The 15,451-nt window shown below is 38.7% G+C and overlaps 1 protein-coding gene across 1 annotated transcript in view; it reads right to left on the bottom strand.

Annotated features, from left to right (window-relative positions):
• LOC134679858 (zwei Ig domain protein zig-8-like) overlaps nucleotides 1–15,451 on the bottom strand; it is a 645,620-nt gene that overhangs the window by 468,828 nt on the left and 161,341 nt on the right. Inside the window, exon 3 of the mRNA XM_063538769.1 lies at nucleotides 1,896–2,059. Within this exon, the coding sequence (XP_063394839.1) occupies nucleotides 1,896–2,059 (164 nt within the window). The remainder of the gene's footprint in view (nucleotides 1–1,895; nucleotides 2,060–15,451) is intronic.

Below are 15,451 nucleotides of genomic sequence, written 5' to 3'. Positions count from 1 at the left end.
ATTGGATTCGATTTCGTCATTAATCATCAATACGAAATTATTTCATTCATTCGCAACGGACTTTAGTACTTCTTTTGAAAATTATTTTTGTATTTCATATTAAATACAATTAGTGTAAATTGTTATTCTTTAAAAAAATAAAGGGGTGTTTTAAAACTTTACTTTTAAGGTTTATTTTCGCAACAAATGTTGCCGAATTATCATTAATATCTGGTAGACCCGAGCTTTCCTCGGAAAACATATAAAAACTCAAGAATGCGCGTTTCCCCAGAGATAAGACCTAGCTCGATCGATTTTTTGCCCCCAAAAATGATATATGGGGGATATAGCAAATCTCATCGAAATCGTCATATGAACCGTTTCTGAGATCCCCGAAATATATATGTAAATAAATATACAAGATTTGCTCGTTAGGTAGGTATAAGATAATAATTCATGAAATAACCGAGTTTAAACTTATCAAAGAGTCCTTGATGGTGATTGATGCACATGGTAGAACAAGGTTTTCCAAGGGTTCGGGCATATACGTTACTAACCCTAGTCAGGCGTGGCTCACTCCGCGATTTCGTCGCTTTGCTACAGGTAGCTAAAAGTACATCCGTCCGGCCTAGGGTTTGCAATCCGGATCCGAAATGTATGAACATATCCAGATCTGGATCCGGATCCGCGGATCTTCCCATACATTTCGGATCCGTCGTGCAAACCCTAGTTCGGCCCCAATTTTGGGGTTTGCCATAAGCCGCGCGTGGCGCTGTCGCCACCTAGCGGCCATATCTGTGCTGACCGTAACAGACGCGTTTTGTTAGGGAGCGAGTCTTCTGTACCTAGTACTATTATTTATTCTGTGCCCTAGTTCACAATCGTACTAATTACTAAAATGTTGTTGTAATTAGTACCCTAGTGCACTAGTATAAGGCATTTATTACAACTAAAAGTTTTTGGATAAAAAGATTGCTTGTTAACGTCGTGCAGCTTAAAGTGACATTCCATTTCCAACTGCAGCTGCAATACTGTTCATTTTCTATGGAAATTGACAATGACAGCGACGCGTTTCCATAGTAAAATGAACAGTATTGCAGCTGCAGTTGGAAATGGAATGTCACTCTTATTTAGATAGTAGGTACCTATTTATTAAGGTTCAGTAAGTTTTATTGTTTGTTTATTTTTCCGTTGTTAATGAAAAAATAATCACTTCATAAGGACTTCCGTGCAATATCAACATAAATATTTGCCAAAAAACGACAGCCTATAACAATGACAGAAAATCTAAGCGAAAATCCCCCTAAGTTGGACCTACTTTTAATGGCCGGCCCACGCTGCGTCTCCGTTGCGTTTCCGTTGCGGCCGGCGCCGTCTAATTGTTCGAGATAATTGCGATCTTCCTTCTGCAGCTTGCTACGAAAGGAAGCGGGGAACTGCGTCTTGTCTATGGCTTGGGATAAAAATAATTTTTGTCCGACTTAAGATAAAGGGATTTTTTTCAAACGGAAAACAGGAACTATCAATCTTTATTAGCGGCAAGGAGAATATGTTTTTTGGAAAATAATTATGTATTTTGAATGTCGTTTTTGTCGTCTTTTTTTATGATTACCTACAGCTAAGATACGCAAGCAGCCGCGGTACCTTCATACTCGTACGCTCCCCGGCCCCGGTCGCTGCCCGGCGGATTGATGAATGACACCTTTTCGTACAGTCAGCCAAGAAAGTGGTTTACCACTTGTCGACTCTATCATCTGATTGATAGAGTCGAAAATTGGTAGACCACTCTTTCTTGGCTGACCGTACCTCACGAGGCCCTGGTACATCTACACTACAGTAGTGTATAGGTAGATGTTATAGAAAATATAAAATATTAAACATTGTTGACTGTTCCTCTGAATAAACTTTCAACTTACCGTTCTATTCCCAAGGTTGCGCACGCGGCAGCTCAGGTACGCCGACTTGCCCACTAGTGCTGTGACGTTTCTCGGCGTGGCGGCGTCAAAGGACGGCGCGAGGCGCGCGGCGGCGCCGCCTGGGAGAGAGTTGATCGCCGCGCCGCCGGCGACGTCACTTGTCACTGTAACAGATAGTTTGTAATAAGTACATATTATAGGAACACCGGAAATAACTTATTTTAGTTTTAAAAATATTTTTATACCACATCGGTGGCAAACAAGCATACGGCTCGCCTGATGGTAAGCAGTCATCGTAGCCTATGGACGCCTGCAACTACAGAGGTGTTACATGCGCGTTGCCGACCTTTTAAAAACCTGCACACTCCTTTTTTGAAGAACCCCATACTGTAGACCCTCGGGAAAAACCACATGATAACCTTCTTAATTAAATAGGCAAAATCTGCATTAAATACTATTATTTTGACGATTAAGTGTTTAATATTGAAATCAAAGATATGAGTCGAAATTGATAGGATAGGTATTCTCACAGCAACATAAGGTTTTTATGAGCCCAAAAAAATGTATTTAGTTGTATTGTTTTATACGAGGTACTACTTATATTAAAATTAGGACGAATGAAAAAAAATCTAAAATATACACGTGAGTAGCCAAAAACCTCACCAAATATTACCAAGGGAGAGGGGTCATGGGGTCAAAAAGTAGCCGAAAACACCTCGCGTGATATGTTTTAATCTACCCAACACGAATGTAATAGAAACTGAATGAATACAATTGCAGCTTAAAAAATGTGTCACGTTGTACAATAAAACTCAAAGTTCATAAAAACTCAGAACAAAGGCATCAATGCTAACACAAAGAAGTAGCCCGACATTTTTTGAAATTTCACTCGGCCAAACGACACCGCGTCAATCAATCATCGTTAGACGGCGCGGAGCACTCGTGCACTCGGCGTTGTGGACAAAAAGTCGGCGTTGTGAACAAAAAGTCTTGAACTCACTGGCGTAATGTTACGGTCAGTTGTTTTTATCAGGGTAGTGGTAAACAAACAGGGATTTGGCAAGCATGAAGGTTACATATCACTAGATTTTATAAAACAAAGTCGCCCGCCGTGATTCATGCGGTGTTCACCTGTCAATAGAGTGATTCTTGAGAAAGGTTTAAGTATATAATTTTTAAGGTTTTTTTTTTATGTAACACGTGCGAAGCCGGGACGGGTCGCTAGTACTTATATTCTAAAATCGGTTTGATGTCAGTGCACGTTCGAATGAAAGTATAAAAGCGCCAGCATATATAATAAGGGTTGTATGGTGCAGGGATACAGCCAATATTTGCATCCGCATCCGCAACCGTGGAGCTTACGCATTGCAATTGCAATGCAGATGCGGATGTCGAGCAAGTCGGTACAGGAACGTCTTAGCGGCGGCGTAAGTGCTAGGTAATTTCGTAACCTTACCTATAACGAAATCGTCTAGATCCAGAAAGATCAGCCAAGTTACTGTTTATTAAATGTAACGCACCTAAAGTATATTCTTGCTCGAATACTAAACGATTCCTTTTTTTTGATAAAAATTCTAAATTGTAACATTTGACGTTTTTTAAGTAGGTACCTATTCTTGACATCCGCATCCGCGAATGTGAGCCTTTAAATATCCGCATCCGTATCCGCAGATGTCAAAAAATCTGCATCCGCAACATCCCTGGTATGGTGACATCAAAGTTACGTAAACGCTTCAGCGCATCTATATATCATGTCTACTATGTGCAGTATATTTACGCTTTAATCGGTTTTACATACACGGCGATTAGCATAATCTTCCGATAGCGAGTAAACTAGCGTAGTAATAGCGCGGTGACAGGGGACTGATCGACGGCTCGATTCGGGAAATGGATTAGAGACTCACTAGATATGAAACAGTAAACATAAGTATGTAACGTTCCACTGCAAAAGGTACCCTGTGGTGGCTGGCGCCGCGATTCGGGAAATGATGTAGAGATTAACTAGATATGAAATAGTGAAGATATGTGACGTTGCACGGAAAAAGGTACCTTATGGCAGCTGGCGCTTAGGTCGCATAGCGCCGCAATAATATTGGAGCGGCGTTTATAATAGCGTAAGCGCCATCCGCCATGAGGTACCTTTACCCGAGGGACGTCACATATCTTTACTATATCGTATCTAGTTAATCTCTAACTCATTTCCAGAATCGCACCGCGAGTCTTTAGTAAGGATAGAGACGATAAGGATCAGAGCGCTTTAATACGCGTATATTGCCGTCCTAAGCCGAATAGCGCAATCTCAAAAAAAATTGAAAATTGAATTCTCAGTAAGTAAGCGAAACTAAAGTATAAGTAGCAATGAATTTTCTCTTGTGTATTAGGCTTAACAGGGCAGTATATTGCTTACTGATATACGAAATTGCAAAATTTCCACATGAAACATATAAACACATTAATAGTATGTGGAGTTATTCTAAAAACATATATATCTGCGGTCTGATTGCCGCAACCCATACAAAATTTCGTGGCAATTAGACGCGACTACAGGCATATTCTCAGAGAATGATCCTTGTATAGTTAATCGAATCCCATTTCCAAAAAGAACGTTTCCTTTAATTCCCGGGGAATTTTTATTATAACTTTGGAAACTTTGACGTATAGACTGTGGTGGTAGTAACCCGACTGTACATAAGAGTTTGTTCGTCTGGATAAAAGTTAAAATGTATCCGTTTTCTATCTTACATAAACTTAAAGTGCCACTCTAAAATCCCTTTTAAAACAAAGGATTCTAGAGCTTCTACACTGTTAAATAAATGGGAAGGAAAATATATGGTAGTAAAATATGCAAGGTAAATGTATGCAGGGTAAGGATCACTTTTACTCCGTGCGGTCCTCGACTACTTATACTGTCGTATTCGAACTTCAAGATATTCACAAGAGACGACACGTACTAGATCCATTCTAGATACGTTATAGATTAGATATCAACTAGTTCTCTTTTGCAGCGCAATTCGGGCAACCAATTGTCACTTTTACGTTAGATAGAGTAAGATAAATATCTATTATCATCTACTCGTAGATGTGAATTGGATCTCTAAGTTTATATTCTGTGGAAGTCGTTCAAGAATATCTCCAGAATCGCGCAAATGTCTAATTTGACAGGTTAGATCTTGAACATATCGTTATCGTATCTTATTGGTGATGTCTAAAAGATATCTAATAGATGTCTATTTCAAAATCCGAATCGGGCCCATAGTCATTCTGGTATGTAATTACGCTGGATGCTGTAGGTACCTCTGGAGAGACGAAGTGCAAAAACCGGTCAAGTGCGAGTCGGACTCGCGTTCCAAGGGTTCCGTACATAAGTCCGACTCGCACTTGACTGCACATGTATTCCTGTCATCTATAGGTAAAGTAGATACTATTTTGTGTATTTTTTTCAAGATTTTAGGCCCAGTAGTTTCAGAGATAAAGAGGGGGGAGGGGAATGGTCGGACAGACAGACAGACGCACGAGCGATCCTATAAGGGTTGCGTTTTTTTCCTTTTGAGGTAGGCACGGAACCCTAAAAAGACCTTAGCGAACTCGGCGCCGTCGACTGGACAGAAAGAGCTTAAAAATAATAGTCGTTTTGGTATCAAAAACTGGGACTGAAGCACTCTATGCAAACTTTACTATATTTCTCTATGACTTAGCACAGAGCGTGGCGACGCGTCGCGTCAGTATAACAAGAATCATCCCTAAACCAACTTTTACATACGTAGATAAAACCCATTATACGTAAACCTGTTTAAACAAGACCCTCAAATAAAGGGGGTCAAATTAAAGGTTAACAGTAACTTATTTCGTTTGAGGGCATAATTTAAGGGCGTGGCGGCACAAGCGGTTGTTATGCGACTTTATTAGTAGTTTGTCTGTAAATACAATGAATGAATGGATAATGAATGAATGATAAGTAATGAATGTTTGTATGTAATAGGTACAGATAGATCGGTGAGGTCCAGAAAGACCTGTGTGGCATGCAAGCGGCTGAATGGCGTCAGATCGCACAGGAAAGGAACGAATGGCGCAATCTAGTGTCGGAAGCCAAGATCTACTTCGGGCCGCTGAGCCAGCGAAGTAATTAAGTAAGTAAGTTGTCTGTAAATACCGATTATTTATTCTGTATTTAAACACGTATTTCGAATGTAAGGCTTATTTGGAAAACAAAACAACAATATAGAAAAGGAAATACAATTAATGATACTACCCATTTTTTTTTCACTCATGTGCATTTTTTTAGTTGTAACGGGAAATATTAAATATACCTAAAATTGTTAACTGTGTGCCCATGAGCCTAATTTAGATTTAACATTTAACAACTTGTTACAACTTTGATCTTAGTTTCATACCTATTGGCTGGTCCATTTTCTATGGAAGAGAAATTTTTTTTTTCGCGATTTCGGGGTTGTTCCCATAGTAAAAGTTGCTCAGTATAATCCCAAAACTTCCCTAGCAACGGGAATGCAGTTATTTTTCAGCCTCCGTGTAGTGAAGCCATACCAAACAATGTCGCAATCACAACCTGTACCACGCGACCAAAACGCTGTAAGTGCCATAAAATTCATGGCGCTTACGCGTTTAGGTCGCAAGAGTCACGCTCCGCTTCTATGGTTTGATGTCAACACAACATCAACTAATGGCAAATAGTTCTCACTCAAACATTGAAAATCTAGCCACTGCTTCAAGTTAAGGCGTGGAAGTAACGTCATAAATTGTCATTTCCCCTCAGCCTGTGATTGCAGCCGTAAACACATCAGCCTAACATGTGTTTTTCCATAAACACTAATCTAAAAGAGCTTAACAGTCAATATATTCCTATTAAGCCACCATTACTAAACTCCAAAACTACCGTGCAAAATAAGTCCAATCTCCATACGACTTTCTTTGTCACATACGCCCTTTTGCGTATCAATGTTAAAGTTGGTATATAAGTATAAGGTCGTATCTACATACAGACTTTATAGTGCACGTGTGCACATACGCCCTTTTGCGTATCAATGTTAAAGTTATGTAAGGTAAGGTCGTATCTACAATCTACATACAGATTTTATAGTGCACGTGTGCACATACGTCTTTTTGCTTCCGGGGGTTGAACGAGTGCGGAAATTGCGAAGCGCCTGCACTTTAGTGTACACGCGCGACTGTAATCTTAGGAATACTTATATTATAGGGATGTTCCTAAGGCTGGGAATGGGAATATTGGGAATGTTCCGGGAGACGTGTTGAGAATTATTTCCATCTTAGAAAGGGAGATGAGAAAGTTATGATATTCTTCCCTATCCTTTGTATTTTCAATATTTAGAGTCGGACCAAGAAAAGTCTGCATCGGATTTGATAGCCCACGCAGTGCAAGTGTCATTTATACGTCATAATTTCATAGAAGTTTCACGTTTAAAATAACACTTGTACTGCGTGGACTATCAAATCCGCTGCAGACTTTTCATGGACTGACGCTAGGAGTTTTCTAAAAGTATATTTTGAATACTCTCCTGATCATTAGCTTATTACCCATACACTATATTGTGGCAAATCCACTTTGTCATTTGAAAAAGGCGCGAAATTCAAAATTTTCCAAAATTTCCCTTCGCACTTACTTTTTTTTAATTTCCCGCCTCTTTCTACTGAAGGAAATGGCTTGCCAAACTACAAATATAAATAAAATAGGCCCACAATTCTGACACCAAAGAAGAGATAAAATACAGAATATTTCCGGGAAGTAACACACAACACATCACTATGTAAAATATTTTACACAAAAAGGTCGTAACTACCTCCGATACGTTACTACGTCATGACCTTTTGTTTCCAACATCATAAGGGACTAACGTCTTCCATTCGCAAACTTATATGGGCCTAACTTGAGAAACTAAGATCTGTTATCAACTTTATATGCTTTGTTTTACAATATTACCTACAAATTTTATCGGCCCGATTCGAGCTTTAAGATACGTCAATTAATAGACCAAGAAACGATATGGATTAGATATGTCAGTGTTAAATGTGACGTTTCTTCAAACAAAAACGTCACTTTTGACACTGACACATCTAATCCTTATTGTTTCTGGATCTGTTAATTGACTTATCTTAAAGTTCGAATCGGGCGTTAAAGCAAATCACGGTAAAATGTAACGTTAGCTGTAATGTTAGTTATATTACACTACTTCACAAAAGCCTTTAAGGCACTACTTATGTGTGTGCGTAGACGTGCACGTGCGCGTTTTGATATACGAATCCTTATGAGAGACGGCACGTGACGTGTTCATGCATGGCTCCAACATTTTAGCGCACGTGCTCGTTTACGCACAAATAACCAGTGTGCACTGACCTTTTTGACTGTTTTGACTCTGAATATCCTTAGGGTTACTAATTTAATTATTATTCCCCAATTTATACAGTATGACGACCATGGGGCTTTAATTCCAGGGCTTGATTTTACTCGCTAAACTGGGCTACTTTTACTATGGAACGAACCCTAAAATCGGGGAAATTTTTTTGGCTTTTTCATAGAAAACGTCGACATCTGATCGGACAAAATGTATAAAAACGTAAAATTTTTTTTCGGGACTTCGGGGTTGGTGCCATAATAAAAGTAGCTCAGTTTAGCGAGTAGAATCGAGCCCTGGATTTAAAGCCCGATGGTCAGTAACACCCTGTATATTTCTTCTGTTCTCCTTGTTGATCAGCGAGCTGCAGAAGCTCATAACACGTATGTAATACAATGTATATTGTTAGTGAATAAAATAAATGAAATGAATGAATGAATGCAACACGCATGCACATATTGCACATGCAAGGTAACCTGCATACACTTTTGCAGGCGTATTACCAAACCATCTACTTCAACTTTCAAATGCAACATTATTTAGCTGAAAAAGCTAACTTTTTTTCAAAATGCCACAGACAGAATGTTTTAGAAATAAATATTTTTGGCAAAAACTAATTTCGCGAACTGTTGCTAGACAATTGTCGCGGTCAACCGCCAGTCAATAATCCGATGATGGATTCTGGCCGCCCGCGGTCTGACCAATCAGAGGGCGGGAATATTCTCATCACTATGTGAACCAGTGTTGTGTGACCTTGAGATTTTCTTCTACATATAGTTAGTTTTTTTGAACATTAGAAAGAACACACAGTTTTTATCAGGCTCTTTAATTGTTAATAATTATTGAATTATCTAATGTAGCATGGTCAATACAAATACCTAATTTACTTCAAATTATTACCGCTAAAAGTGCCGGATTACTTAGGAACCACAAGCTTACCTACTTCTGCGAAGTTCTTTCTAATGCTAAAAAAAACGGACTGTAGCGTTATCCCGGCCTTTGCCAGGGTCCGCTTTCCTACTTGCTTTCCTTCCTGTGCTCGATCCTGGGCGTCGTCTCGTGTGAGCCCATTCACGCTCATATCTGCTTTCACGACATCAAGCTTGCTTTTTTGGTCTGTCTTGGGGTTGTGTGACCTTGAGATCTAAGGTAAACAATATTTTTTTTAATTGTATGGCATGCATAATTAGGCAGTCAGGTGTCAGGGCATTCAGATTGTCAGTCAGGATAGCCACGAAGAGGACATCGCCGAATGATGTACTCAGTGGCTTATTCTTCTTCGCCCCACTCGCAGAAGAATCACTCTTTCCAATTCCATTTGTGTTGGCAAACATACATAGGTAATATTTTTATTTTAAAGTACAGTGTAGACTCTTGAGACCGTACTATACTTAAATGGCGTTTTATAGAGGTCGCACTTTAGCATATCTATGCTTTTATACTGGATTATGTATGTGAGGGTACCACAAAAATTTAAAATCTACATTTTGTTATACTATACACTCTGTATCGCTCTAATATGCAGGACTCCGCAATATTCAGCAGGAGTGATACCGGGGCATAAAATCAAAAAATCGTTATTTTTTGATATTGATACCGAGGCAGATAACGATTTTTTGATTTTCGCAGTAGGCCCTCGGCAAGCGATCGAAATTGCGTCCCTGTATCCAGGCCGCGGCACCACTGCAGACAATTCGGCGTTAGCGCTAACATACAAATCACGCTGGATCTGTTGTTTTAAATAAAAATATGTATACTTTATACTTATAGGTACAGTCAAGGAATTTAAATTCCGACCTATTTCGTACTTTGTCACAGTGACAATCAATATGAAAGCCGCTAGAGACCTCATACGGTTGTCACTGTGACAAAGTACGAAATGGGTCGGAATTTAAATTCCTTGACTGTACAATGAGAAGCGTACAGAGTAAAAGATGGATTCAAGACGCATAAAATATAAACGCATAAGATTGTCTGGATAAGATGGCACCTTAGCGATATGACCGCACGTTGTCTGCCTATATGTTCACCACGCAGAGTATTTATTATCCTTGAGAATCTGAAAATTTTCCTCGGGCATACCTTGCCTTAAGTGAATGAACATAGGGGGGGGAGTATATTGAAAAATAAAAATATCAAACATTTATCCTTGAAAAAAGTCAGTATGTAAAATCCTCACGAGCAAAATATATTCTTCAAGAAGCTAATCCAGACCGGGTATTTCTTGAACGACGTAATAGTAATAATAACAGAGTTAGTACTAAGATTTAGACTAGGAATCCTCTAGACCGAGTTTAGAGCAATCATTTCATGCAACCGATGATGCCAAAAATGCGGGGGTGCGCGGGACGAGGTGAGCGAAGTCCCGTGCTGTGATTGGTCCGTTCAAAAAGACACGGACGTCACACAAAGACACTTTCGACTCGAACATGGAGTAAAATTACCGTATGCGTGGCAGAGGGGGTAGCGCGACTATGCTCAGTCTAGAGGATGTTTTGTCTGTGTACTAAGACAAATTTCCGCTCTCAACGCTTCGCGATCCAACGGAAGCACTTCGGAAAGCTATTGCAACTTGCTGAATCAAATTTAATTGAATAATTTTACATTTATATGAATTTTGAACGGTACTCGTTATCAAGATCAGTGATTCTCAGTTCTATGTTTATGAAATTAAACTCTTCGTTCTAGGTCATATCTAGTTCAGCAAGTTTCTATTCTCCTCTTCGTCCCTAGCGAGTGAGCGCCCACTGTTGGGCATAATAATATAATAATAATCCAGCCTATATACGTCCCACTGCTGGGCATAGGCCTACTCTCATGTGCGAGAGGGCATGGGCTATTGTCCCCACGCTAGCTCTATGCGGATTGGGGACTTCACATACACCTTTCGAATTTCTTCGCAGATTTATGCAGGTTTCCTCACGATGTTTTCCTTCACCGAATCCGTTTTCCATCAAATAATCCGTTCATAAGTTGCGAAAAACTCATTGGTACGAGCCAAGAATTTAAACCCGCGACCTCCGGATTGAAAGTCTGACATCATATCCAATCAGCCACCACCGCTTCACACCACTATTGGGCATACGCCTCTCCAAATCTCCTCCCATCAGCCCGATTTGTTGCTTCTCGGAGTTCTCGGACCACCAGCCACAGCCGCCAGAGTGGGCCTGCAACCTTTTTGATATCATCCTCGTATTTCTATTACTGTACAGCAAGGAAACTAAGCGGAAATGGAGTCAAGTATTTTGGATTTATTTATATTTTCTGCATCAAAATACGCCATCATCAGTATCATGCCTTCATTCAAAAGTCAACTCTGTACAAGACTCAAACACAAGCACTAATAGCGCCTTGGTTGTAGGGTGTGTTGTGTGTACCAACACAACATGTTTGTAAGAACCTTGTAGGTATTTGTGAGTGAATGAATGAACACACTCAAGTAAGATTACTTTACTTCTTTTTTCTGGCTGTCCAAAAACAAATTAATAAAGCCTTTCTTATAAACCCCGAATCTTGGACAGGATCAATCACTGCAAAAAATGACAACGCCGACTTAATCAATCGACCATCAGAGACCCTTGGGCTGATGGATGATCTTAATTAACTGAACATATTGTCCGGTAAAGGAAAGTATACCGAACAATGTCAGGAATAAAGTATAGATTACAAAACGGGTAAAATTATGATGAGTAAATAAAACACAATAGAGATAGGCGTCTTGATGTACCTACATCTTTATATTTCTATAAATAAAGTATTCATCCTACATCTGTAGGTATGCAGATTTCCTTCGGGATCAACTGGAAATATCAGATGATATTTCTTAATAACGCCAGAGAAACTTATTGGCCCGAGCTGGGGTTTCAGACCGGTTTGATTAGAAAAAAGCCTTTTAGCTACCGGTTTCCATTCCATCATAATAATACTAGTACCTATAGTTAGATTCGATTTAAGTGGAGCAGCATATGATAGGCAGAACGAATTAGACTTACTGTCTATTTATTATGCTATTATTAAAACTCCAAGTCTTTTTGGGGTTATATGTATTACTCGTATACTTTGTTCACTGACAACACTGGTTTGCCAGACTATATTAAAGAAGTACTCGTACGGATATCTTGTAAAAGATAAGGACTCCCTTGTTTATAAAACTTAAAAAAACGGAAAAAAATGCAAAAAGAAAACGGTCACCCATCCAAGTACTGACCACGCCCGACGTTGCTTAACTTTGGTCAAAAATCACGTTTGCTGTATGGGAGCCCCAGTTAAATCTTTATTTTATTCTGTTTTTAGTATTTGTTGTTATAGCGGCAACAGAAATAAATCATCTGTGAAAATTTCAACTGTCTAGCTATCACGGTTCGTGAGATACAGCCTGGTGACAGACAGACGGACAGACGGACGGACGGATGGACAGCGAAGTCTTAGTAATAGGGTCCCGTTTTACCCTTTGGGTACGGAACCCTAAAAATACCTCTATTATTTTTTCTCTTTCTCACAAATCTCTTGGTGGTCAAAATTCAACGGGATTTTTAGGTTTTACTGACGTTTTTAAATAGAATAACGAATAAACATGTATATTTCAATCTATTGACATTAATGGTTGTTGCTATGTTGCAACGTCGACAGGAGAATGGGGTATCGGAGCGAGCGAATCAGACACGCATGATGAATACAAGACTTGATTGGAGTAACATCGTAAATGTTATACTGTCATTAAACTAGGAGTAACAATATTAAAATATAACTACGTATTTGACAGGTATAGGTACAACAAGTTATATGGGAGTGAGGAAGAATTAGAAACTAGTTCTAGAAACTAAAATCCTTTAATTTTAGAATTGTAACTGTCAACTTTAAGCGTAATTTTTTTGAGTTACTTAATCTCATTGCAAAATTCTTCCTCATCCTTGAAGGAATGAACTATGGTTGTGTGGTTTTTCGAGGATCTAGGACATCTAGGTAATAGGTATATCTGAATCCCTAAAGTCTTTTCACCTATCTTTGCATTCCCTAATATTGTTTGTCATAATGATCAGTTGTCCTAACACTAAAAACCCTAATTTTGGTTTCACTAAATATTGATTACTTAATTACTTATCCTAATGTTATTAAGCATATTTTCTTTTTTGCGAGGGACGCAGTTGGCCAACCCTAACCTAACCCACTTTTGTGGCAGCAAGTTCTAAAACCTAACCATTTTTCAGAACCTTACATTATGGAAGATAATCGTTATGACAATTGATCGTTAGGGCATGTGCCCATTAGGACAAACCAGTTAGGGCAAGTGACTTTAGGACAAACGTTGTTAGGGATTCAGAATGACACCCGTTTTTCGATAGGTACCTACTCAAAATAATTATCAGAGAGCGCAACTTTGGTGCCGATGACGTCATTATGACGTTAAGTCGCATATAGGATGTTTTTTTTAAAACAACGTTGTAACACCTCAATGATTCTTAATAATGATAATATATACTATATAATTGTTTATTTATAAAAATGCTTGGTAATTTACACAAAAAATAATGTAAACATTAAAAAACGATACGAAACGATCTCCTTCTCATTCAATATGCTTTGTTGTTTTCAAATGTTTTTCAATATTGCTTGCTTTTGCTGTTAAATTTTGGTCACATTTTTTTATATTTTACAATCAGAAAATGAAATTTCTGCAAATACGGCTGCAAAGACTCCATAGCGACTTCAAACAATAATATTTCGGTTATATTTTACTAATAAAAAAATAAGTAAACAGTAATTGGTTCTCATTTCCAACAATCTTATTTTTAACATGACAAAGACAGTTATGTTTTTATACGTGGCCAAGCCGTATAAAAACTCTCAACTCAAGTTTCAATATCAGTAAACTAAAGAGGCTAATAAGTTGTTATTTGTTTAAGTATCTATAATCTAGATAACAACACTCTGTATTTAGCTTCACGTCATACGTCTGTCATCGGCACCAAAGTTGCGCTCTCTGATAATTATATTGCTACACCTACGGTGTAACTTCCACAGCTAAATGGACTATCCAACCGAGTGACTCGAGGTTTGATTGTGATATCGATATCAATATATCTTTGTAAACAAGAAGCTACAATATTTGAATATACTGTGTCTAACATATCTATTATTGTTATGTTAGATATATGTACCTAGCTTATATTACCTTCAACAACAGTACAGAATAGTTACTGTATCGACCTATACGCGATATACGAGCTTATTGTCAGTGTTAAACTAACCTATACAAACAATATACCTAGGTAACCTATAAACGTATTTATTTCACTATATCTACTAGTCATAAACTGAAATAAATGTCATATACTAAGAAAAAGTGACCAAGGCCTCCAGTGCCCCAGGCTGAAATCGAACCAGCGTCCTCTACTACAGCGTTATCTACTAGTCAATTAAAAACTAAATTAGTTAGTACAACTACACGTGTTTTGTTATAATTGCCGCCTTCGTTAGCACCGTTTTAATTAAAATGCTAATTACCGAGACATGCGTTATTTCTATCATGTAATTAACACGATACACTTTAGATCAATTGAAACGGGCTATTTAGTTCACGAATTTCCTTAAATGTGACCCGTTTTCATTGTGTTAAATGTTTCTTGTTGATACAGTGTCGACTGTCGCTTTCTGTAAACATTTTGTTTATGTGAGTCACATTAGTACGTATGTAATTATTATTGTTTCTTGTAACATTAGAACGTGAATTCTATGGAATATATTTTTACAGGGTAACTACAGAGTTTTCGAGAGGAACGGGGAGGTTATCAATTTCCTGGAATCTTATTTTTATCCTCTAGCTCAGAGGTCTCCAAACCCAGTACAAACCCCCCCTCCCTTCCCCCCGGCGCCGACAGTGGCGCCCGAAAGCTTCTGAGGCGCAATATGGCCATCAGGTAAAAAAGTTTGGTAACCCCTACTCTAGCTGCCAGAATTGCTAAAAAGCTCGGAGTAATTAATAATGGAGCCGCCATTAACAGGCGTTCCCCTATGTCGAAAATAGGCGGCCAATGGTCAACCACATGTCAACCATATGTATGGACTGACGTTTATCTGACATGACGTACCTATACATTTGATGTGCCCCTCCCCCGCAAAAAACGGCAGACTATTTTGTACCGAAAATTTTTGACATGGCGTCTCCATTGGTTATATCCTCTAAGCTAAAAA

This window comes from Cydia fagiglandana, chromosome 3 (assembly GCF_963556715.1).
Source record: "Cydia fagiglandana chromosome 3, ilCydFagi1.1, whole genome shotgun sequence".
NCBI lineage: Eukaryota > Metazoa > Arthropoda > Insecta > Lepidoptera > Tortricidae > Cydia > Cydia fagiglandana.
Note: the sequence above shows the minus strand (reverse complement) of the source record. Positions and strands in the feature narration are given on the sequence as shown.